Genomic DNA, 27,175 nt, shown 5'->3' with positions numbered 1-27,175 from the left:
TATGGTACAAAAAGACTTACATCTTTTTTTAAAAATTTAATTGAAGTATAGCTGATTTACAATGTTGTGTTAATTTCTGCTGTACAGCAAAGTGACTCAGTTATACATACATATATTCTTTTTCATATTCTTGTCCATTATGGTTTATCACAGGATATTGAATATAGTTCCCTGTGCTATACAGTAGGACCTTGTTGTTTATCCATTCTATATATACTAGATTGCATCTGCTAATCCCAAACTCCCAGTCCATCCCACCCCCCACACGCCCTCCTCCTTGGCAACCACAGGTCTTTCTTCTATGTCTGTTTCTTAGATATGTTCATTTGTGGTATATTTTAGATTCCACATATCATGTAGTATTTGTCTTTCTCTTTCTGACTTACTTGGTTTAGTATGATAATCTCTAGGTCCATCCATGTTGCTGCAAATGACATGATTTCATTCAAAAATACACATCTTATTTAGACACGGACTATCTGTGTGTATGTATCTGGCATATAGAGATAGAAGAAGTAACAGACAGTGTATCTTTATGTCTATGTAGCCATAGTTCCTCATCAGTGTTCCTTAAATCATGTAGTCCCAATGTCATAAAACACTTAATTTTGAAATAAAATTATTTCCATTGTTGTACAGAAATAATATTACCATTTTAATAGTAACTATTAGCATTGAAATATTTTAAAAACATTTTGGTAACATTTTTCTTGCTCAGATTACTTCCCACTATCACTGTCATGATTGATATTTTCTCTGAAAATATACCTGTTGCCAGATAAAATGTATATGTAATAGAGGGAATTCTGAATTATTCATTGCCACATTTTAAAGAATATTTTCAGTCAACAAATATTAAATTCTTTAACATGTGGTTCATAATGCTCATCAGTGTGAGAGATACATGGTCTTTTGCTATTAGTTCTCAAAGTGTGGTCCTCAGATGAGCATCATCATCATCACTTGGGAACTTGTTAGAAATGCAGTTCTCAGACCCACCTTTGACCTCCTGACTCAGAAGTTCTGCACGTGGGACCCTGGGGTCTGTGTTTTTTTTTTTTTTTTTTTTTTCTTTTTGCGGTACGCGGGCCTCTCACTGCTGTGGCCTCTCCCGTCGCGGAGCACAGGCTCCGGACGCGCAGGCCCAGCGGCCATGGCTCACGGGCCCAGCCGCTCCGCGGCATATGGGATCCTCCCAGACCGGGGCACGAACCCGTATCCCCTGCATCGGCAGGCGGACTCTCAACCACCGCGCCACCAGGGAGGCCCGGGGTCTGTGTTTTAACAAGCTGTCTCGGAGCTTTTGTTGCACACTAAAGTTTGGGAACTGCTGAGCTGGGCTTTTAAGAAGACGCTAAAATTTTAAATTAACATCTTATGTTAACTTTAAAGTAATTCGTACAAACACCTGACTATGTATGCTTTCTTAAGATGTAGCCTGAATTTAACATTATTCAGCAATGAATTTGTTTTTACTTTTACTGTTGCTAGTAGTCTTAAAGTTTGTAATGTTATGCAGTCTATGGTACTGCGTTTTTTGGGTGGAGTGGTAAAGATTTTTATTAATATCTTGTTGGCATGAGTGGTATCTTTCTACCAGGGCTGTAAATCTATGTTTTTCTGGGTTGCACACCAAGGAAAAATGGGAGGATATATGTTTTCTGGACCTCTGGCTTCACCAAGGTCATCTGTGGCCCTAAATGAGGGAGTGAGTTGCTTTTTTTTTTTGGCGGTACGCAGGCCTCTCACTGTTGTGGCCCCTCCCGTTGCGGAGCACAGGCTCCAGACGCGCAGGCTCAGCGGCCATGGCTCACAGGCCCAGCCGCTCCGCGGCATGTGGGATCTTCCCGGACCAGGGCACGAACCTGTGTCCCCTGCATTGGCAGGTGGACTCTCAACCACTGCGCCACCAGGGAAGCCCGTGAGTTGCTCTTTTAAATACTTTTTTTGTGATCAGGCCGGATATTAAATTACAATAATTAATTATTTTGCAAGCTATTTTGACAGATGTAGTGAAAATTACAATTTTAGGGGTGTGACGTCAGCAAGATGGTAGAGCAGGAGACCTCAGCCTCCATCCCCTCCCCCCCACCAAATATAAACAATTAGACAGCTGTTCACAGACAAAAACTGCCCTCTGGGAGAGCTTGGAGCCCACTTAAGAAACTTCAGCAATACAGTGGAACAAGAAATTTAAGAATAACCACAGTGGGGAAGGAAGAACAGCTTCGTTTTGACTGTATCATCCCATCCCCCAGGCCAGCATTGCTCGGTACCCAGAATGAACTCTACAGCTAGAAGGAGTTCCCCTTGTAGGGAAAGAATAGTGGGATGAGTGACCAGATTCCCCAGTCTTTTAGGGCACCACACAAAGGTCCTGCCTCAGTTTCACCCACCCAGAGACTGGCAAAGCCAAGAAGTATAGAGATAGCTAGGAACGAGGAAGAAAAGCTGGCCACCCAGCCCACGTGGCAAAAGCAACTGCAGTTCCCCGTGACCTGCTCTGCAGGTGACCCCAGCTGGTTCGGAACCCCTGCAGATTTTACTGGCTTTCACCTCACGAATATTTGTGTTTTGCCAACTCCTCTCCCAGCCTCCCCTACTGGAGCATGGGAATTGCACCAGTAGCCAGCCCAGGCCTCTACAGCTATGCAAGTGCACGACACCAGTCTAGACCCTCGTGGCTGACCCCCACTGCTGTGCAAGCGCTCAGGGCTAGCTCCTCCAGCTGTGCACTTGCATGCCACCGGTCTGGTGCTTGTCACCGCCCTCCACTGCTCTGCGCATGCCTGAGGGAAGACTCTGCAGTCTTGGGAGAGCGTGCTGTCAGGGCCCCCTGCTGTTGTGGGCCTGGATCAGATCCTGTGTTCTGTTGCTGGCCGGAACCACTATGCGGACCTGCAGCTGGTCCCTCCAGCTCTGTGCCCGCATGCCTCTGGTGGGATCCTCATTATTAGCCTTCACTGCCCTGTGCTCATAGCGTAACCGCTGAGAGCATACCACTGGCACTGGCAGTACTGCTGCTTATCCTGGTTTCTAGCCACTGGACCTGGAGGCACTACTGAGGACGCTCACAGCCCTTGGCAGCCTCAGTGGATCCCCTGTGGTACTTGCTAAGGACCGTGTGATTGTAGGTGCCGTCCACCCTGATGGCCTGTGCTGATGAGCCACCACATGCCCCTGCACCACTAGGCATAGAGTCACAGCACACTCCAGCATGCCTCCACCTGCAGATGAAAGTCTTCCCTTATACAAGTTGGTCTATAACAACTGGAAGTAATGGCTGCTGCTTCAGTGCACAGACACCTGTGCAAGGCTACAGGGATCGCAAAGACTCAGGGAAACATGACTCCGCCAAAGGAGTACAGTAAGCTTCTAGCAACTGGCTGCAAATAAATGGAGTTCCAGGAATTGCCTGACAAAGAATTCAAAATAATTGTTCTAGTAATACTTAGATAGCTATAAGAGAACACAGAAAAACAATTTAATTAATTTAATTATATCAGGAAAACAATACAATAACAAAATGAGAAGTGCGGCAGAGATAGAAAACAAAAAAGAACCGAACAGATTTTGGAGCTGAAGAATACAATGACTGAACTGAAGAATTTAATAGAGAGCTTCAACAGCAGACTAGACCAAGCAGGAGAATCTGTGAGCTTGAAGACAGATCATTTGAAATTAACCGCTCAGAGGAGCAAAATGAAAAAGAAATGAAAAAGAATCACGGAAGCCTATGGGTCTTATGACACCATTAAGGCAACCAGTCATGTAGTATTGGAGTTCCAGAAGGAGAAGAGAGGTAGAAAGGGGTAGGAAACATATTTAAAGCAGTAATGGCTAAGAACTTTCCTAACCTGGGGAGAGATTTGGACCTCCAGTTCATGAGGTTAATAGGTCACCCAAAAATTTAAATCCAAGATGATCTTCTCCAAGACACATTATAATAAAATGGTCTAAGATCAAAGGCAAAGAATTTTAAAAAGAGGGAGAGATAAAGGTTTCTCTCATGAAAGGACTATCAGCAGAGTTTTCAGCGGAGACCTTGCAGTCTGGGAGAGAATGGAATGATATATTCAAAGTGCTGGAAGAGACCACCAACCAAGGATACAGTTGACCCCCTGAATGACGTGGGGGTTAGAGGGACTGACCCCCCCACACCATGCAATAGAAAATTTGCATATAACTTTACAGTCGCCTCCCCTTATCTGCCGTTCCACAGATTGTGTAGTACTGTAGCATGTGTTTATTGAAGAACATCCATGCATAAGTGGATCTGCACAGTTCAACCCTGTGTTGTGCAAGGGTCAACTGTACTATACCCAGCAAAGTCATCCTTCAGAAATAAAGGTGAGATAAAGACTTTGCCAAGCAAATGAAAGCTGAGGTGGTTCATCACCACTATACCTGCCTTACAAGAAGTGTTGAAAGGACTTCTTCAACCTGAAATGAAAGGATGCTAACTATGAAAACATATGAAAAGAAACAACACGCTGGTAAAGGCAAATATATAGTCAAATTCAGAATGCTCTGATACTGTAATGTGGTGGTATGTTAACCACTTAACTCTAACATAAAGGTTGAAGGACAAAAGTATTAAAATTAATAGTTATATGGGCCTCCCTGGTGGCGCAAGTGGTTGAGAGTCCGCCTGCCGATGCAGGGTATACGGGTTCGTGCCCCGGTCTGGGAGGATCCCATATGCCGCGGAGCGGCTGGGCCCGTGAGCCATGGCCGCTGAGCCTGCGCGTCCGGAGCCTGTGCTCCGCAGCGGGGGAGGCCACAACAGTGAGAGGCCCGCATACCGCAAAAAAAAAAAAAAAAATAAAATAAAATTAATAGTTATAGCAACACTTTGTTAGGTACACAATATAAAAAGATGTAAAGTGTGACATCAAAAACAAAATGTGTGTAGGAGGAATAAAAGGGTAGAGTTTTTGTATGTGATCAAAGTTAAGTTGTGATGAGGTTAAAATAACTGCTGTGTCTCTAAGATTTTTCAAGTAAGCCTCAGGGTAACCACAAAACAAAAATCTATAATAGATACACACAAGATAAAGAGAAGGGAATCAAAGTGTACCATTATGGAAAATGATGAATTCACAAAGGAAGACAGCAAGAAAGGAACTACAAAACAAAACAATGAGCAAGGATTTGCTTGATTATTTAGGTGTTCTGATGTCGTATGCATATGTACTTAACGATTATTATAATCTCTTGATGAATTGACCCCTTTATTATTATATAATGACCTTGTCTTGTTACAGTTTTTACCTAGTCTATTTTGCCCAATATAGTGATCTATCTATCCCTCCCTCCCTCCCTCCCCCCCATATATGTGTGTGTGTGTGTGTGTGTGTGTGTGTGTGTGTGTGTGTGTATATATATATCTGCTCTCTTTTGGTTTCCATTTGTTTGCATGGAATAACTTTTTCCACTGGTTCACTTCGAGCCTGTGTGTGTCTTTGAGTGGAAGTGAGTATCTTGTAGGCAGCATATAGTTGGGTCTTATTTTCTTATCTATTCAGTCACTATATACCTTTTAATTACTTAAGATGTAAACAGACTAAATTCTCCAATAGGCTGAATTCTCTGATGAAAAGGCATATAGTGACTGAATAGATAAGAAAATAAGACCCAACTATATGCTGCCTACAAATAATCTGTTAGGTCAAAGGGACCTTACAGACATATATAGAACATTCCATCTAACAGCAGCAGAATATACATTCTTCTCAAGCACACATGGAACATTCTCCAGAATAGATCATATGTTAGGTTACAAAATAAGTCTCAGTAAATTTTAAAAGATTGAAAGTACCTTTTCCAACCACAGTGGTATGAAGCTATAAATCAGTAACAAGAGGAAAACTGGAAAATTCACAAATAAGTGGAAATCAAACAACACACTCTTGAGCAACCAATGGGTTGGAGATAAAATCAAAAGGGAAATAAAACAATATATTGAAACAAATGAAAATGCAAATATACCAAAACTGATGGGATGCAGCAAAAGTTGTGCTAAGAGGGAAGTTTATGGCAATAAATATCTACACTAAGAAAAAAGAAAGATCCCAAACAACCTAACTTTACACCTCAAGGAACTTGAAAAAGAACAAACTAAGCCCAAAGTTAGCAGAAGGAAGGAGATCACAAAGATTACAGCAGAAATATGTTAAATAGAAAAACAATAGAAAAGATAAGACAGATAATAATCTTATCTTTTGAAAAGATAAAATTGACAAATCAGGTTTATCAAGAGGAAAGGAGAAAATTCAAATAAATAAAATTATAAATGAAAAAGGAGACATGACAACTGATACCACAGAAATACAAGGATAATAAGACACTACTAGGAACAACTGTATGCCTACAAATTTGACAACCTAGAAAAACAGGAAGTGTATATATTTAACGATTCAAAAAAATATAACCTACCATGTCTGAATCATGAAGAAATAGAAAATCTGAACAGACCAATAATAAGTAAGGAGATTGAATTAGTAATCAAAAACCTCCCAACTAAGAAAACCTAAGACCAGATGGCTTTATGGGTAAATTCTACCAAACATTTGAAGAAGTTAGTGCCAGTTTTTATTATACTCTTCCAAGAAATTGAAGAGCAGGGCACACTCCCAAACTAATTTTATAAGACCAATATTACCTTGATATTAAGCCAGATGAGGATACTAAAAGAAAGAAACCTACAAGTGCCAATAACCCTAATGAATATAGGTGCAAAAAATCTCAACCGAATACTAGCAAACCAAATTCAACAACACATTAAGAGGATCATGCACTATGATCAAGTAAGATTTATCCATGGATACACAGGTGGTTCAATATACACAAATTAATAAATATGATACATCATATTAAAAGAATGAAAGATACAATTTTTTGGTCATCTCAGTAGATCAGAAAAAGCATTGGATAAAGTTCAGTATCCTTTCATGAAAACTCTCAACAAATTGGATATAGAAGGAACGTACCTCAAGATAATAAAAGCCACACGACAGTCCCACAACTGGTATCATGCACTCCAGTGAAAGGTTGAAAGCTTCCCCTCTAAGATCAGGAAGAAGACAAGGGAGTCTGCTCTTATTCAGCATAGTGCTACAAGTCCTACCCAGAGCAGTTGGGCAAGGAAAAGAAAGTCATCTTAATGACTTAAGAAAGAAGTAAAAATGTTTGCTGATGACATGATCTTGTATATAGAAAATCCTAAATACTCCACCAAAAAACCGTTATAACTAATAAATTCAGTAAAGTTTCAGGATACAAAATCAACATACAAAAATAAGTTACAATTCTGTACACTAACAATTACCTGAAAAATAATCTTATTTACGATAGCATCAAAAACAATGAAATACTTAGGAATAAATTTAACCAAGGAAATGAAAGATTCATACAGTGAAAACTATAAGACCAGTGATGAAAGAAATTGAAGAAGACACAAATAAATGGGAAGATATCCCATGGTCGTGGATTGGAAGAATTAATATTGTTAAAATGTTCATACTACCCAGAGTTATCTGTATATTCAATATAATACTCATCAAAATTCCAATGGCTTTTTTCACAGAAGTAGAAGAATTATAAAGTTCATATGGAACCACAAAAGAGCCCAAATAGCCAAAGCAATATTGAGAAAGAACAAAGCTGGAGGTCTCCCACTTCCAGATTTCAGACTATACTACAAATTACAGTAATCAAAACTGTGTGGTACTGGCAGAAAAACAGACACAGAAACAAATGGAATGGAATCCAGAGCTCAGAAGTAAACCCCACGTGTATGACTGAGCAATATTTGGCAAGGGAGCCAAGAATACTCAATGTGGAAAGGATAGTCTCTTCAATAAATAGTGTTGGGAAAACTGGATATCCACATGCAAATGAATGAAATTGGACCTCTATCTTACAGAAGTCACAAAAATTAACTTGAAATGGATGAAGGACTTCAACATAAAATGTGAAAGTATAAAAATCCTAGAAGAAAACATAAATGGTAAGTTCCTTGACATCACTGTTGGCAATTATTTTTTGGATATGATACCAAAAGCACAAGCAACAAAAGCAAAAAGCAAGTGGGACTATATCAAACTAAAAAGCTCTGCACAGCGAAAGAAAATGAAAAGGCAGCCTATAGGATGGCAGAAAATATTTGCAAACCATATATCTGATAAGGGGTTAATACCCAAAATATAAAGAACTCATACAACAGCAACGAACCAAATAATCCAGTTAAAAAATTGGCAGAGGGCTTAAAGAGACATTTTTCCAAAGAAAAGATAACAGCCGCCAACAACTACATGAAAAGGTTCTCAACATCACTAATTATCCTGGAAATGCAAAGCAAAGCATAATGAGGTATTATCTCACACCTGTCAAAATGGCTGTTATAAAGACAGGATAACAAATGCTGGCCAGGATGTGGAGGAGAGGAAGCCCTCGTTCATTATTGGTGGGAATGTAAATTGGTGCAGCCACTGCAGAAGACAGTGTGGAGGTTCCTCAAAAAATTAAAACTAGAACCACCATGTGACCCAGCAATCCCACTTCTGGGTATTTATCCAGTGAAGATGAAATCACTATCTTGAAGAGATATCTGCACTCCCATGTTCATTGCAGTATTATTCTCAATAGTCAAGATATGCAAACAACCTAAATGTCCATCAGTGAATGAATGGTTAAAGAGAATGTGGTGTATATGTAGCATGGAGTGTCATTCCACCCTAGAAAAAAGGAAGGCTACCTTGCCATTTGCAACAGCATAGGTGGACATCCTTGAGGACGTATGCTCCATGAAGTAAGTCAGAGAAAGACAAGTAGTATATGATCTCACTCATATGTGAAATCTAAAAATATTGGACTCAAAGAATCGGAGTAGGATGGTGGTTGCCAGGGGCTGAGGGGTGGCAGGAGATGTTGGTTCAAGGGTACAAACTTTCAGTTATAAGATGAGTAGATTCCAGGGATCTAATGTCCAGCATGTTGACTATAGTTCACAAATACTATGTTGTGTATTTGAAAGTTGCTTTGAGAGTAGGGCTTCGATGTTCCCACCATACCAGTGATAATGAAAACAACAAGTTAGAAACTATGTGTGGTGAAGGATGTGTTAACTAACCTTATTGTGGTAAAGATTTCACAATATGTACGTTTATCAAATCATCTCGTACACCTTAAGCTGACAGAGTGTTATATGTCAAATATAATTCAGTAAAGCTGGAAAAATTGTAATTTTAACTGTAGTTATCTAATTCCATGGTTTTCTGGGTTTTTTTCCCCACATAATAGTATATGTGGAAAATGAGATTTATATGGTAAGCTTGGGTAAACAGATAAGACTGTTCTTTCAGATAATTCCAGAGAGAGCAGGGAGGAGTGGAAGGCAGGGAAGAGAGGAGGGAAACTGGTTTTATACTTTTCAGTACCTACCTCTGATCACAGACAGAAAGCATTGCTATGTACAGGTAAAAGACCAGAACTTCAACTGCCTAACTTCATAATTATAAATGTTCCATTTATTTATTTTACTTTATTTTTCAGTCCTACAGTCTTCAGATATATGCAGTAGATTTTCTACTGAAAATACACTGTTTTAAAATGCATTAGCATGACTTGGTATAACATTTAGTACTAATGGATTTTACAGAAAAAAATAAAATCACTTCTCTTTTTTAGCTGATCTAAAGATCAGCAGTTCACATCTGTAACCACTCTTCTGTTGAGGCTCTCTTTCCGTCACACGTGACTGACAGAAGCCTCAGCCATGACTGAGTCTAGCAGTTATCTCCTGCACCTTGGCCCTTGGATGATGATGGGGAGATACTGCATTGTTGCTCTTAAACACTAGGCTGGCCACCCTCCAAACTGAGTGCTCAGCAGTGCCTGAAACAGTTGTTTCACACCTCGTCAAGCCCCCCAACAACTTCCCTCCTAGGACGGAGCTTTGCACCTACTCTACACACAAAATAATCAGGAATTTTTGCACAAAACTCTTAACTTTGTACCCCAGATTCTAAAATCTCCTTGGATTCATACCTCCTCTCTTCTTTTCTCGTTCCTATAACAATGGGAAACTATTCTTCAGCTTCTGTCCAAGGCTCATCTCACTGTCTTGATCAGGATGCCCTCTTCCTGCCTCCTCAGGGGCGTGCGTCTCTTCTTTTCTGGCTCTCCGCTGCCTCACTAACTCCCATGATCACCTAAACATGTTCAAGTCTGTGCCAGTATAAAGGAAATAAATGACAAACTGACCCGTCTGGCTTCACCTCTTTCCTCCTATCTTTACTTTCTTCTCCCTGTACCGTCTCTTAAATACGTTGCCCCCATACACGGTGCGTCTCTTTCCTCACACTCCACGATCTTCTTAACTGGCCTTCTGCTTCCCATCCCGCCACTGGAGCTCATTTTACGGTGTGTGGCTTATGCTCTACACACACATACCATTTTTTTGAGCTATCACCTTGCTTAATGTTCTGCCACATTTGTCTGAGAATTTTTGGGGTACACTGTCTTCCCTTGACTTTCATAAACACGCACTCTAACTGTATTCCCCACACACTTCTGGTGTTCTTTCTCCCGTGGTTTAGTGGCTTCCTCTGGTACCTTGGGCACATCTTCAACTCTGTAGTCTGTCCCCTGTCTCTCCAGCTTCATCCTGTGACATTCTCTCTCTCCTACTCTGCATTCTAGATATATTACTTCTTTTTTAAATTTCAGTTTCCAAATGTTTTCTGCTTTCTTTTAACCTCTAAGACTTAGTGCGTATTGTTTTTCCATTCCAGAATGTTCTCCTCTGCCCACTTTATAGCCCAAATCATCCTTTGCTTGTCTAACTAGTGGCTTTCTAAATTAGATTGGCTTTCCTTGCGCTGTCTGGTAGTATCCTGTCCTTTTAGTATAACACTCATCAAATTTTACTGAGCTATGGGTTTAGATGCCGTCCTTTCCTATACGTTGTAGAGACCTATTTTTTTTACTTCACTATTATATCTCCATAGGTGGAAGATTTTCTTTAATGATTCCTGCTCATTTATATTCAAGAGACATCACCATTCTTTTGTTAGGAACATTTTTTGAAATTATTAAGCCAGTGAATTTTCAAATTGAGTTCAAGCATTCCCGCAGGATACCTGGTTTGCACAAAAACTAGGTAGCTCTGTGACATTTTTCTCCATGTTTGCTATAGGGCATTGGAGGGCAGGGACTTTTCCTGTTTCTTTAGCGTTGCATAGATTTTTGAATAAAATAAATTGAACTTAAGTGGGACATAGAAATGTACTGATTTTGGAAATTATTTAAAATAGCTGCTCCTTAGATCTCAACTAAGAAAGTTCTAGCCTCTGACATTAACTAGCCTTATAATTAAGACACATTCCCAGGGACCTCCCTGGCGGTGCAGTGGTTAGGAATCCGCCTGCTAGTGCAAGGGATATGGGCTCAAGCCCTTGTCCGGGAAGATCCCACATGCCACGGAGCAACTAAGCCCTTGCGCCACAACTACTTGAGCCTACACTCTAGAGCCTGCGAGCCACAACTACTGAGCCCACGTGCCACAGCTACTGAAGCCCACACGCCTAGAGCCTGTGCTCCGCAACAGGAGAGGCCACCTCGGTGGTGAGAGGCCCGCGCACCGCAAGGAAGAATAGCCCCCACTCGCTGCAACTAGAGAAAGCCCACGCGCAGCAACGAAGACCCAACGCAGCCAAAAATAAATAAATAGATAACTTTATTAAAAAAAAAAAAAAAAGACATGCACCTCATTGCATTGGCTTCAGTTTCCTCATTTGTAAAATTCTGATTCTACAGTGTAGGTGAGGGCTTCCCTGGTGGCGCAGTGGTTGAGAGTCCGCCTGCCAATGCAGGGCACACGGGTTCGTGCCCCGGTCTGGGAAGATCCCACATGCCACGGAGCGGCTGGGCCCGTGAGCCATGGCCGCTGAGCCTGCGCGTCCGGAGCCTGTGCTCCGCAATGGGAGAGGCCACAACAGTGAGAGGCCCGTGTACCACACACACACACACAAAAAAGATACAATGTAGGTGAATAAGCACTGAAGCTATAATCAAGAAAAACACTAATACTATATATTCTGCCTTTTCAAAGGTATATAGTCTCTGAACTGTGGTTTTACAAATGCATAATTTTAAATATATTCATCTATGAATTCCACAGAGTTAAGTAAATATTATTCATTTGTATAAATTAAAGTTTTTCCTGCATGAAAAAGTGTAGTTGAATCACAGTAATATTTTAAGTTATTTTAATTTTTGGTTTTAGTTACAGGCCAGAAAACGTGAAAGGTCTGGTTGCAAAGGAAGATAAAATATTACTAAATTTATCTCACTTTACATTAAAAAAGAAAGCCTCAGGAATTTGGAATACTTGTGATGGTGATGCACAAATAATACATTAAATACTCTCCTTCCAAATTTACTGATTTAATAAAAATTTGTATATTTTTCTCACTACACTGTAACATTCTTTTATTAAAATAAAAGATTAACTATATTTATGTAAAAATCAAGTTACGTGTTCTTCCTTTCATGTTTATTTGGTTTCTGGATTGTTGGTGGCAAAGTTCCTCTTTAAGATGTGGAGTCTCCTCTGAGTTATGGGTGGACACTGGACAGAAGAGAAACACGGTGTGTCCTAGTCACTGCGGGCAGCGGTGACTCCTACCAGCAGTTCCCATCCTTTCACCCATAAAATCAGCATAAAATCGACCTAGCTTTGCCAGGTCAGATCTCGCATCTGGAAAGTAATCCCCAGGGAACAGAAAATTCCGTCGTTGTGCATAAATTTGAACATTGGACTATTATCATTTTTCTCAGAGCTCTTTTGTTTCTTCGTCTGCAGTCCTTGTGAAGAGTTGCTGCCAACGTGTGTCAGATACGGGGTAAACCTAACCAAACAGGCAGTAACTAAGTTAATCCATTTCAGATATGGATGCACATGATTATAATACATTTTTGGGTGCTGAAGTGTAACACACATTTAATGAAGAGAAAAGAAATAGGGTACTTTCCACTATGTGACTAAACCGATATTTGCTGTTTTCATGTATTCACTTGTTCATCCTCTGTGAAAGAACAGACCAGACGGGACAGAAAAAAACTGCATAGTGTAAGGGATGAAGAAAAGTGAGGGAGGAGAATGTGATTAGGGAAATGCTGCACACAGCAGGGCAAACTGTTAGGGCTATCCAGCAAGACAAATATCCTGGTTTTAAGGTATAAGTGTAAGGAGTCTGTCATATTTTCTCAAATGGTAACTGTAAAATTGAGGTTGTTTAAAAGGGATATTTAAAATATTCACATTGAAACTCTCTAACTCCATTATTTATAAGAAGGGACCCTTCCACATTTCTGCATGATGACTTGTTTATAGGGCCATTAATTATTATATTAATTTATCAAGATAATAACTTTTGTTTAATATTTCATGAAGAATCCATCATACACTTTTGTTTTATGAGATGCAAATCTTAATAACTACTGTTTTGGTAAAACTGCCACATAAACACACACACATATATGTACATACATGGGCACATATATATGTTTTCCAACATAATTTCTATAGGACTTTAATGTTTCAGTATTTTTAGGTGATCTATACATGTCACAGTCATTTTAGAAATGTACACATTTTGTTTTACATGAAGGCATAATCATTTAATATTAGCTCCATAAATTAGTAATGCATTATTCTTATATAAGATGTTTTAAATGATTTTTATGTTAATTTATGTAGAAACTTTTTGTTCCTTAGTAAAAAGGTTAATTGTAGAAAGTATGCTTCCTTGTTTTTTTTTAAGTTAAAATATTTGAAAAAAAATTTTTTGAGCTTAATAAGTAATACAGCAAGAGAAGCCAGCTCATGCTCAAAATGTTGCTGGGTAATTACTGAGTTTTGGAATTAAATACTTGAAACTATGCATCCTTGGACTGTATTTTTTTATTTTTTATTTATTTTATTTTTTGCGGTACGCGGGCCTCTCACTGCCGCGGCCCCTCGCGCCACGGAGCGCAGGCTCCGGACGCGCAAGCTCAGCGGCCATGGCTCACGGGCCCAGCCGCTCCACGGCATGTGGGATCTTCCCGGACTGGGGCACGAACCCGTGTCCCCCGCATCGGCAGGCGGACTCTCAACCACTGCGCCACCAGGGAAGCCCGGACTGTATTTTTTAAAAAGCAATATGGTATAGTGGAAATAATGGGATTGAGCTGTAATTTTTTACTGACTGGGTACATAAAGTGGTATTTTTGATATTTTGATCCTGTCTTGTCGGTTGTGCTTGTTACTTATATTGGACGTTCAAAGGCTTTTTCAGAAGTAATATTATCCTTTGCACGGTATCCTTTTAAAGCACATTTGCAGTGTTCAGAAGTATGTTATTGACAGAATTAAAAAATACATATGCAACCAAAATACTTTTTAGTGTTAATTAAAAAGACTTATTATGCTAAGTAGAAGAGAAATAGTGTGAAGAAATAACGAAAATGAAAACCAGTGCGAATATTTATAAAACAATATTTATAAATATTTATAAAAATATTTATAAAACATTTTTATATATGAATAACTGGATATAATATATTAGAAAAATATCTCTGAAATACCCCAGAAATGTCAATTGTATTTTAAACAAGCTTGATGCCTTATGTCTACCAACTTATCTATTGTTTTAGAAGCTGATTTATGGAGCTGCAGATATAGGATTTCAAAAGTGAACCTTGATATAAAACAAACATTATTACTGTGTTTATACACTTTTATTGAGGATTTTATTTTCTTTTTCATTTTTTAAATTGAAGTATAGTCGATGTCCAATAAATGTTAGTTACAGGTATACAGCATAGTGATTCACAATTTTTAAAGGTTATATTCCATTTATAGTTACTACAAAATACTGGCTATATTCCATGTGTTGTACAATGCATCCTTGTAGCTTATTTATTTTGTACATAATAGTTTGTACCTCTTAATCCCCTACCCCTATTTTGCGCCTCCCCTTCCTTCTCCCCACTGGTAACTACTCATTTGTTCTCTACATCTGTGAGTCTGTTTCTTTTTTGTTATATTCACTAGTTTGTTTTATTTTTTTAGATTCCACATGTAAGTGATATCATACAGTACTTGTCTTTCTCTGACTTGTTTCGCTTAGCATAATACCCTCCAAGTCCTTCCATGTTGTTGAAAATGACAAAATTTCATTCCTTTTTTATGGCTGAGTAGTATTCCATTGTGTGAGTGTGTGTGTGTGTGTGTGTGTGTGTGTATACACACATACATACCACATCTTCTTTATCCATTCATCTGTCAGTGGACACTTAGGTTGCTTCCATATCTTGGTAATTGTAAATAATGCTGCTGTGAACACTGGGGTTCATGTATCTTTTCGAATTAGTGTTTACATTTTTTTTCGGATATATATCCAGGAGTGGAATTGCTGGATCATATGGTAGTTCGTCTACTTTTAGTTTTTTGAGGAACTTCCATACTGTTTTCCACAGTGGCTGCACCAATTTACATTCCCATCAATAGTGTAGGAGGGCTCCCTTTTCTCCGCATCCTTGCCAACATTTGCTGTTTGTGTTCTTTTTGATGATAGCCATTCTGACAGGTGTGAGGTGATATCTCATTGTGGTTTTAGTTTGCATTTCTCTGATGATAATGATGTTGAGCATCTTTTCATGGGCCTGTTCACCATATGCATGTCTTCTTTGGAAAAATGTCTTTTAGGGTTTTAAATGGAAATTTAAGATGTTGTATTTTAGTCTAGTTTCTGAGGGCTGTAATATATTTGATTACATATTTACCACATTTATATTTTTCTTTTCAAATTAAAACCAGTATATTAAGTGAAGTTAAGTCTGAAAATTTATATTTCAGAATCTTAAAATCTAAGGTGTATAAGTAAAAAATGAGTTGCTAAAAGAAATAATATTTTTAATAATCTGACCAAGTTATTCATTTTATTATTCCTGTTCCAAAGGTCATTAAAACTCTTAAACTATCAAAATATTTAATTTTGAATCTCATCAACTGTAAATATTTAAAGAAAAAATTTTAAATTATTAAAAAAAGTAGCTTTGACAATTTTAAGAGTACTTGAACAAGACTGTTGCTATAAATGTATTATTTTCTCTGTTTAATGCTCTGTGTCAATTATTTACAGATCCGGAGGTATTGTGGAAGTTCCCAGAGGACTTTGCAGACCAGGTTGGAACCACATAATTTTTAAAAAGCATTTAAAATTGGAGAGTTAATGATTATTACTACTGTTACTACTACTACTATGACTACTACATATGAATTGATTTAAGTATTTTCTCTTGATCAACTCTGAGAATAAAAAGCCATGTGTGCAGAATACATGGAAAATGTTTTGAAGTTACCAGGTAGATGCGTGATGAAGAGGCCCTTTCGTGAAGCTATTAGGAAGTGAATGTTTACAGTTTCAGCATGTTTTTATACTCTTTTAATGTGTCTGTGGAATATATATTTGGGAACAAACATTTCCCCATCAGAAAACTTGATGATGTGGTACTTTGAGGGATACCCTTCTGTAAGTAAGACAGTAAGAAGTAGTAACTGCTATAACTAAGAGGTCAATTCTACCCTTGTTACAGTAATGTTCGAATCATTAACATATATAAGTTGAATTGACATTATTTTCTTATTTTAAAATAATTCTTATCTATGGCTTTGTTTTCTTAAAATGGGAGACTTGGAAATGAATTTACTGCACTTGTATTTTAATTATAATATTCTCTAATTCCTTAAGTATTTTGTATAGCCAAAACTGTGAATTATTTTGACATAATGTATGTAAATTTAAAAAATCTTCATAATTTATATTATGGATTTATCATTTTGAAGTGAATTATATGGTTAACCTTACAAATTTAAATTTTTATATAGAAAAGTACTCCTTCTGGAAATCTGATGAGCAGGTTCCTTTTTTTTGTCTACAAAGAAATGGGGTAAAACAATCCTGTCACTTAAAATTATAAAATTATAACACTACAAGCTTAACCATAAGTTAAGTTCACAGGTATGATTCTCATAATTTACCAAAATGAAAGCTGATAAAAGTATTCATTTTAAAGCAGTTCATTCAGAGATATACAGACAGATGTGATTTTGATGTGGAAGAATAATTTTCTACATGTGAAAATCAGTATAGAAGATTAGGAAATGTCACTGAAAAAGTTAGTTAAATGAGCATGTTAAATACTAATTAGATCTAGTGCAGTCCTTGACTGTTCTTTCACATAAAAAGAGAGCATGTACTCTTAATTTGTTTTTAGCCCCTTGGAGAAAGAATAGATTTATAAGTATCTTAAGTATATAAAATAAGTCCCCACAGTGAAGACATGATTTGTACATATGAGGCTTAATTGGGTTTGTTTCCCAGTAATGGGAAGTTAGGTTAGACACTTGTTGACTAATGTTACTGTTTTGAAATATCAATACTATTCCTCTCTTGGTCTTTCTAGTTCTCTCTGGTCTAACCTCCTGTCCAGATTCTTTTTTTTTTTTCTTTTCTAACTTCTACCTCTTAAACTGCCCCTGAGAATTCCTAGGGTATCTGAAGGCTCCTAACTTTGGGTTCACCTAAGGGTGATAGTGTACTTGTCGAGTTCAGCTACAGTAAATTTTTCAGTGAGACCGGCTATTGCTGTTCCTCTTGTGACAGATAAACTGGTGCTAGGAATGTTTTAGCTGTTGCTTTGTTTCCCACATTTGTGAGGTCAGTGGAACATTAATAAGCCCTCACATACTAAGTAAAACATAAAAGCATTTGACCATGTAATGATGATGAGCATTCATAACCCCCAGGATTCCAGGGCATAGCGGTTCTTGCAGACTTTTTGAAGGTTAGAGCTGAAAGGAGCCTTAGATACCATTTTGTCTAACTACTTCAGTTTATACTTAAAGAAACAAAACTTCATATAGGAATCCAGCCAAGGGCCTTGATGAATGGTTTTGCTATATGCTTTTTGGTGAATATTCTGCGTACTACAGATGACACAAGTACTCTGTGTGTATTTCTCATCCTTCTTATCTTTTACTGCTTTCCTATACTAATTGTCGACTTCTTCTTAAACAGCCTTTTCACTGGTTCTGAGACTGCTTCAGTAAGAATAATTCTTAATCTCTCCTTACTTAGCTCTTAACATGTACTAGGCACTTATGCTAGGTGCTTATGTGCACAACTGATTTTATCTTCCAATTCTCCCAGTACTGCTAGGAGATAGTATCAGCCCTGAAACTGAGATTTAAGTAAGAAACTTGCCTGCTAACACACTGCTTAGAAGAGGCAGAGCTAGCTGAGACTTGAGGGCACGTTGGTCTAACTCAGAAGCATGTGTTATTAGCAAGGAAGCTGTATTATTCTTTCTGCTTGGAATGCTGACCCAAACCCTACTCACTTATTTTAGTTCTTTTAGAAAAAGTTTATTAGGAGTTTTTCCCCCAGTATCTTTATAATTTGAAAGCAGTGTGTTGTTTAATCCAAAGAAATGATACCAATCTGTTTAGTCCTTTAGTTGTACCACATACAACTCTGGGTCCATCATAGGCATTGGCTTATCATATACTTTTTGCATGTGTTTTCCTTCTTTTGGCAATAGAAGAACCTATGGGACAACCCAAATCACACTTCAGGAGTTGTAATTAATTGTTGTTGTTGTTGTTTGTACAGTGGAGAATTTTGTGTAGGAGAGTAGGAGATGAAACTATAAACATGAACTGGGCTGGGTCTTGGCAACAACGAAGGGCCTTGCTGAAGAGTTGGTCCTTCAAATGAACTTAAGGAGAGTGTGATATAACGAGATAAGTCTGTTAGGAATATTGATTTGGAAAAGATTTCAGTATGGATTGGTGGTGGGAGAAGCTGGAGGCAAGGAAGTGAGTTGGCTTTGCAGTAGTGCTGCTGAGGAGCAGGAAGGATCTGAAAGAGTTAGTTACATTAGGAATGAAGCATAGGATGAGTGTGTTCACCTGAAACAAATAGACTGCCAGACGTTTCTACAGCAAAGGTGGGTTTATTCGGAATCAGCAGAGAATTGCAGCTCGGGGTCTGCAACCATGGCGAGCCAGGTGCAAGTTCCTGCGTGACAAGGGAAGGAGAACCTCTTATCGAGGAGAAAGGAAGTCAGGAGGGCTGTGTAAACAAAGAGGCCATGGCTTTTCATTGGCTGAGTCCTTGCAGGCAAGAACAGTGTTTCTTCTTCCTGTTGGGTTCCACCACGGTCACAGGGTGTGAGAGCTCCCCCTTCTGGTCACCCCACTCTATTTAATTCAGGTTTTTGTTTATTAATTTTTTGCAAATGTAAAGGGGGGAAGAGAGACTGCGTGCAAAAGGTGTTTTGGGGAGCATGGGGTGGAGAAGAGTAATGAAGAGAGAATGAGTTTCTTTTTGGCACTTCGAGAAATCTTGAATTATCTTCCATGCAAGTGATGGGAGGGGACTTTGGGGATTTAGGAAAAATGGAGGGTTTGCAACCTTCGGAAATAAAAAGGTGTGAATGAATTTGAGGATTTACAGACAGATTTAGTTGATGTCAGATTTATGTTTTGCAAATACATTGAGAGCTGTGGCTGAGAAGATTAATGCAGAACAAATCTTCCCATCCATGCTGCTGATAATTGCAACATCTCCTATTACCTTTGTGAGTTCACCACTTCTGTATAAAATGAGTAATTTTGTTTCTTTTTGCTGCTGTCAAGCTAAACTCTCCGTTGTTCTTATATTCCTGTTGCTCACATTTACACTTAATAGCTTGACGGTGTTTTTCACAATACTTGACTTTTCCCCAGTACTTGCTGCTTATTATTTCATGGTTCACTTTTCTGTAGGTTTGCTGCTTTCATGTACCATCGGCCTCTTAGGGCCATGGGTAGTCTGTATTTCTTGAGCGAGAGGAGTCAGGCTTTCGGAGCAAACTATACCTTTAGAGAGTGGTCAGAACTAAAATCTTATAAATGCTGGGGGCAGCTTTGTGTTTGAATCACAGCTCTGTATTTACAGATTGCATGAAGTGTTGCTTCTGGCAGGGGTTTTCCCTCTCTTAGTTCCTCACCTGCAAAATAGGGCTGACGTTGCTACCCTGACAAAGTTAGGGTAGGAATGACGTCTACGAAGCATAGTGCCTGGCACATAGAAAGCCTCCATAAATGCGAGCCGATAGTTTTATTGTTACATTGTGATGTCACGAACGTTTATTAATGTATGATGAGGAATAGATAAAACTGTTTTATGTAGAGTATTGTTTTTATAGTTTCATAACAAGTTTGAGAATTTCACTGCTTTATAGATCTCCAGAAAGATGTATAACTTTATAGTGTCAGGGAAGAAGAAATTTTCCTCTACTCTTCTAAGTCCTTCTGGCTGGCTTAAGAATTACATTGACATGAAACAGATTAACAGGAGAAGAATGAAACAAAAGTTTAATAACTTGTACACGTGGGAGAGACCCAGGAAGACTAGTAAGCGGCCAGAATGTCTGAAACCCTCCCCTTAAATACCATTTTCAGCTAAAGACAAAAGAGGATGTTGGGGGTCGTGGTTTGGGACCTCAAAGGGGAGGAAGGCAATTCACATGGAGAGGGAGAAGCAAATGTTTGGTAAACAGGTGTTTGCTGGGTTGGGCAGGGACAAGGGGACACAGAGTGGACTCTGATCTCTCTAGTCTAGTTCCCCCACCACACCTGGCCCATATTCTTTGCAGGTATCTCTGGTGATGGCTCTATTCTGGGAACAGACCCTCTCTCTAAATTCTTTTAGGCAGTTACCGGGGAGGGAATAAGAAAAACTTCCCGAGTCTTGGTTCCTTAAAAATAATCAGCCTGAGTAAATCTTCGGCCAGAGAGACACACTTTGTGGTGGCAAATATTGCTCCCCGATGGTAGCACGAGAGACACGTTCAGGATGGCTCCCAGCAGGAGTCATAAGACCACGGAGCCGTCCTCTGCTAGTAATGGCCAACACATAGAAATCATCAGGTCCATCTGCTTGGTTTCTAGATAGGAAAAATAAGATGAGGCGCTGACCCCAGGTCATATTTCTTGTTTACCTTTAACCCTTCACTCTTGCCGTACTTTTCCTGCTTTCACACAAACTGCAGACCTTTCCTGATTCTGGGCCATTTCTTATGTCTCAGATGCCGTTTTCCATTTCTCTGATGTGCTTCCTTTCTAATACAACTTAGGTGATTTACCTGCTGTGATATATTGAAGCATTCCTCTTTTTGTGTTCCGTAGGCATTTTTGTGTTTTTGGGTTTACTGCGTTACCTGACGTGGAGGAGTTGTTCTTGTGCATCTTATTTCAGGGAATGCTCCGACTTAAGCTTCTTTCTCAAGCCATGGACTTTTATCTATTTATTTGTGACTTCTGTGTCCCCCACTCAATCTGTCATCAGATCTTATTGCTTGTGCCTCTTTTATGTCTTGGAAATCTGTCCATTTCTCTTTATTTCTAGGGTCCTTTCCTTAATTCGCATCCTCCTAACTCTCCTTTTTACCTCTATTTCTGTTCCTATTTAATGTATTCTCCACAGTGTAGCTAGAATGATCTGTAAGACAGATGATCTCACTAAAGGGCAAATACTGCTCCTGACATCACTACTGTCACTGGTTCCTTACAGCGTGCTAGGCAGTTTTCTAACTACTTTACCTGTATTATCCCAATTAATCCTTATAGTACCCTTATGAGCCTAAGAGGCTACTGTAATTCCCATTTTACAGATGAAGAAACAGAACTGCAGAGTACTTAAGTGATACAGCAGGAGTCACACAGCAATAAGTAGCAGAGCCATTATTCCAAGCCAGTGTGACCCCAGAGCCTGCTGTACTAAATGCTTATTGAACTCAGTTCTCCCCACTGACACCTTCAAGATAAAGTCCAGCCTTCTTACCATGATCAAGCCCCTTGTTCAAGGCCTTTGTTTATATCTTTAGCCTCATATTTCTGTCTCCCTTTCCCGTTGTCTAATACAAAAGTGGTCTGCATTTCATAGCGAACAACAGTTTCCCTTATGTACCCACCATCCATTTACATTCTCCCTTTGAACATGGGAGTCCTTCAGTCTGAAATGCTAGTCTCCTCCTTGCTCTCCCCTTTGCTTGTCTTTCTGGTCTCAGCTCGGAGGTCATATCCTCCGAGAAGCCCTTTGTTTGTCATGGGTCTGGATTGAATGTACCTCATCGGAGTTCCCTCAGCATTTTATGTTTCCCATGTTATGGCACTGAGATCTGTCATCTCTTTACTTTCTATTTACCCCATTAGACCAACGATCTCTGAGACTAGTATTAAAGAATAATTTTTGAAAGAAAATATAATCATGACTCCTATACAAATAGAAGGTTTTATTTTGTGGAAGCGTTTTATTTTTTTAACTTGTTAACTGGCAAGGGCATCAGTAAAATGCTATAACCTATTCAAAGGAGAGTTCAAAGTTCACGATTATATAGGTAAATGAGGAATATTGTAATAAATTTTCAGTGACTTTTTTACATGGGGGGTGAGGGAGGAGGGGCATCAGCTGTCCCTCCATCGGACGTGTCTGTGGACAAATATCATTTGCGATGCTATCATTTATCTACAACTTACAGGATTATAGAATAGCTTAAACAGTGAAAAACGCAGGGCCCTGAAAAGAGGGTGTCAGACGATGGCTTGTTTTCCATTGAAGACAAGTTTTACAATTTTTATACAATTTTTTCAAGTTTTACAATTTTTTTTACAATTTTTTCAAGTTTTACAATTTTTCCCTGCAGTCTTCCTCTTTATCCGGCAAGCATAATGATATCAAACAAAGATTATTCTAGATAAGAAGTCCCATTAGGTTTGGCCTGATTATTTACATAGGCAGGACAGGAGTGTTAATTTAGCCTATAAGCCTCCATGAATTTACATATCCAGGGCCATGCAGTATAGAACAATTACTATATCTACAAAATCAACTTCTTTCTGGAACTTTTTATAAGGAATTTCAGATTAGACTTTTAAAAGCATCTGTTTCTAGATAATCCCAAAGCTAGGAAACCAAGTCCAAGAAAATATCTTTCCCAGATTTTATGTGTACTACCTATAATATTCGTAAATTCCTCTCAAGCTTAACAAAATTTGCTGAGGTTCCTGGGCTGTGAGGAAGGGACCTTCTTTAACACTGTCAGGCAGGCATTACGCCAGGTTTCCTGGGAGGGCTTTGGAGGCTCCCTAAGTATAGTTAACCTTTATTCCTTCCAAGTGCCTTGACATGGCTGATTAAACAAGCATGTTTCCCAAAAAGGACACTTTAAGTAAGGCCTTGGTTGTTAGTCAGTGTTTCCACTTATACCCTGGTAAAGTGAATGACAGATTTTTATTAAACTTATGCAAATAATAATATTGCAATGAAAAGTAAAGGGACTTAGTAAGAGTTTCTGAATTCTGGGAGGGAAGGAATCAGTGAGAACTAGATGTAATTTAAATATTATATTTCAGTTTACAGGAGCAGGGTTTACAGAATTATTGTGGGTTACAGACAGCTTAGGAAGAGAGGAAAGGGCTTCCTTATATGTCCAGAAAATAGAGCATTAAAACAGCATCAGTATTTCAAACAATAACATTTCCATTAGTTTATCCAACACAATGCAGTAAATTATTGTTCTGCTGGATCTTGGCTTAGCAGTTTCATGAAACTTTCTGCTTCTTGCCTAAAAGAGTCTTGGAAATCCTGACTCAGTCCAGTGGAATGGCCTGAACGTCGTCTCAGTGATGTCAGTTCAGAGACCTGTCCCCGAGAGTCTGTTCTTTGAAGTGTCAGGAGTTTGAAGTACCTGATACAACCCCTTTCCACAAAGCTCTGAGGCTGACCTTCTTTGTTGAGAACAAACTGTGGCCTCTAGCTTATGGCAGTCCTCAGGGTGTCAGAAACAAAAGTAAACTGTCCGTAGAGACAGAGACTTAATGGCTATGGTTAATTTATTAATGATTATTTTCAAGTGTGAAATGTCTACTGAAATGTCATAATAAAAATAAAATATGGAAAAGGAAATTTGTTTCAGTTGTATGAAAAATGAAGATAATAAAGCCATTCAAAAAAAGTTTTAGACAAAACGTGTGTACAAGACCAACAAGTAAGCCTGTTTTCAAAGGAGCCAGTTCAGGTTATGCCTGATTCATGAAAATGGGTGAACAAAATTTATAGAAGAAAGATCTTGAGATATAACATACAATAATCCTGAGGCATAATATAGCAAGAGTATACCCAGAATATCAAGTAAAGAGATTCAGTGTATCTGGAGTAGGGCCTAGATGAATATATTTTTGTAAAACTTCAAGGGTAATTCTAAGGTGCATATCCAGTTTGGAACCACTGGCTTAGAAGCTACAAAGAATTTAAAATAAAGAACTAAGGTTATGACCAAGTGAAATTTTAAATAATAACTGAAATTATAACTGGCAGTATTATACTATTGTTGCCTTATATCATCAGGCCAAGCACTGCCAGTAGTCTGATAAGTATAGGAAAATTCAGCAGAACTATTTCATAAGAGTTTGACTCTTGTTTTCCTGGAGAGTAAAGCATATTCTGGAGACCAGGGGCATTGGCATGTCTCTGGAAACTTCCCATAAAGCATGTGATTTCTGAAATATTCATATTCATAAAATGTACATGTACAAATTTAACCTGGGGCAGGGTAAGCACCTCTTCCGATTTGCCATCTTTTTGCGTAATAATAATAATAGTTATATCAGACAACTCTTATGATAATAACATATCAAACAAACCGAATTACTTCTAGCATCTCATTTTATAAGGCAAGAGTACACATTCCTGTGATTTTCAGGGAATCTCTAGGAAATCTCCAAGATAGTTTTAGTTATAAAACATATCCTGAAAGCTTTTGATTTTTTTCTGCATTCAGAATCTGAGTTTGGGAAGGCAAAGTTTAAAAAGTTGTTGGAAGGGCTTCCCTGGTGGCGCAGTGGTTGAGAGTCCGCCTGCCGATGCAGGGGACACGGGTTCGTGCCCCGGTCTGGGAGGATCCCACATGCCGCGGAGCGGCTGGGCCCGTGAGCCATGGCCGCTGGGCCTGCGCGTCCGGAGCCTGCGCTCCGCAACGGGAGAGGCCACAACAGTGAGAGGCCCGCGTACCGCAAAAAAAAAAAAAAAAAAAAAAAAAAAAAAAAAAAAAAAAAAGTTGTTGGAAAATTTGACTGTTTGATTAAGATGGGGTCCATAGGTGCCTAAGAAGCAACACTTGATTATCTGTTTAATCAAAGTGACAATAAAATATTTAAAAGTAAATACAGACGGTAACACAATTGAATAGTTCTTTCGTAAATAAGGAACTTTCGTACCTCTCCCCTCCGCCCGAATAATAGAAGAATTAGTAAAGTCAGTATCAAGCACAGAGAATTATTCTGTTAAGACACAGAGTTCTGGCTATCTCAGAGGTACACGGAGGTGAGGATAACTTTTCATGTTGTAGGCGAAAGCGTTAATCAGGAATCCAAGGAAGCAAGCCCATCAAAACTGAGTGAACTTTAAAAAATTTTATGGCTTCTTTTCAGTCAGGTATTACCAAACATTTTAAGTTGTATTCATTGTGCTCTATCGTAGTCAAGAACAGACTGACACTTAAAGACATATCTCAGAGATCTGCAAGGTCAAGCTAATTTCATTATCATCACCATCATAATTGTGTCATTTGTGTTAACATGTAGTGCATCCATGATTGCTGTCTTCAAATGAATTCATGTATCTTTTAAAAATGTATCAGTTTTAATTTCTAATACACTACGTTTCAGTAGTTATTACATAAACACTAGCTCTTCACCATTCTCAGCAAGTCCCAAGAATATAGAGGTTAAAAAAAAAGCCCAAGAATCACTGTTGTAGGATAAAACTATTCTTTGAAAAAACAAAACAAAACACACAATTGTATTTATCAGATACTGTTGTTCCTAGTGTAGTTTTAACCACTCATATTAATCATAACTTTTAACCTAAATAACTAACTTCTGTTTCACAGAAAAAGAAAAAACAAAAAACACTTGGACAGATAACTGAGCACCTTGTGTCCTGCACGAGCATTTTACAAGACTGTCAGACATGGTACCCATCATACCACTTTCTAAAGCCACACACCTCCCGTTTACATCTCTGTATGGTGGCCAAAGTGAACAAGTTTATTAAAATGACCCAAAAGTGTAGGCTTTTCACAGCACACAAAAATAAAAAAGTTTATAGACTTAAATATGCTTAGTAATCAGTGTTTTTAGTATTCTATCTTAGAAATTATCTAGGTTCATCATACATTATACATAATGTATCATACAATGTATAATACAGTGAGTAAACATTGACTAGCTCAACATCAGTTCAGTATTTTGGTTACCTAAAGGTTTTCAAAATTACGTTTTAGCAGATACATTACAAAATATAGTTACTGTAGAAAAAAAGCTTACCAGAATAACGATACAGTTTGGTTGAGTAGAAATTTACACCTTTTGTAACCTTCAACAGTATGCCATTTGTTCATCAAACCTGTATACATTTAGGAAAAACAACCCCAAAGAGAATGAATGTATGCTTATATTGTACTTAATATTGATACATCAGAGAAGTCCCAGCTATATTTATTAAACTAAATTGATAGAACTAGGTGTTTGCTAAGGATTTTCCTTAATTATGTGAATTTGAATTCACTAAGAATTGTTTTGAAGTCTAGCCCATCTGAAGTATTAGAAGTTCAGTTTCCTTATTTTATAGGACTTTTAGGAATAATCAGTTTATGCTCATTTCTCTCTATAAGCCAATCAGAATAGCGCTCCTTTAATTTAGTTAAAATTTTTGTAAAGGACTTTGTTTTTTAGAGCAGCTTAAGGTTCACAGCAAAATTGAGAGGAAGGTACAGTGATTTCCCATTTACCCCGCCCCACGTTTGCATAGCCTCCTGCATTACCAGCATCATTTACCAGATGGTGCGCTCTTGACCAAGGATGAACCTACGCTGACACATAATGACCCAAAGTCCGTAGTTTACCTTAGGGTTCACTCTTGCTGTTGTACAGTCTGTGGGTTTAGACAAATGTATAATGACATGTATCCATCACTATAATATCATATGGGTATTTTCACTGCCCTAAAAATGCTCT

General features: G+C 38.5%; 1 protein-coding gene across 3 annotated transcripts in view; it reads left to right on the top strand.

The window, feature by feature from the left end:
* DENND1B (DENN domain containing 1B) overlaps positions 1-27,175 on the top strand; it is a 266,602-nt gene that overhangs the window by 52,242 nt on the left and 187,185 nt on the right. For all 3 annotated transcript variants that reach the window (XM_060091461.1, XM_060091462.1, XM_060091460.1), the window contains exon 3: positions 16,194-16,237. In XM_060091461.1, the coding sequence (XP_059947444.1) occupies positions 16,194-16,237 (44 nt within the window). The remainder of the gene's footprint in view (positions 1-16,193; positions 16,238-27,175) is intronic.

The sequence above is a fragment of the Mesoplodon densirostris genome, chromosome 2 (genome assembly GCF_025265405.1).
Source record: "Mesoplodon densirostris isolate mMesDen1 chromosome 2, mMesDen1 primary haplotype, whole genome shotgun sequence".
Taxonomy (NCBI): Eukaryota; Metazoa; Chordata; class Mammalia; order Artiodactyla; family Ziphiidae; genus Mesoplodon; species Mesoplodon densirostris.
Note: the sequence above shows the minus strand (reverse complement) of the source record. Positions and strands in the feature narration are given on the sequence as shown.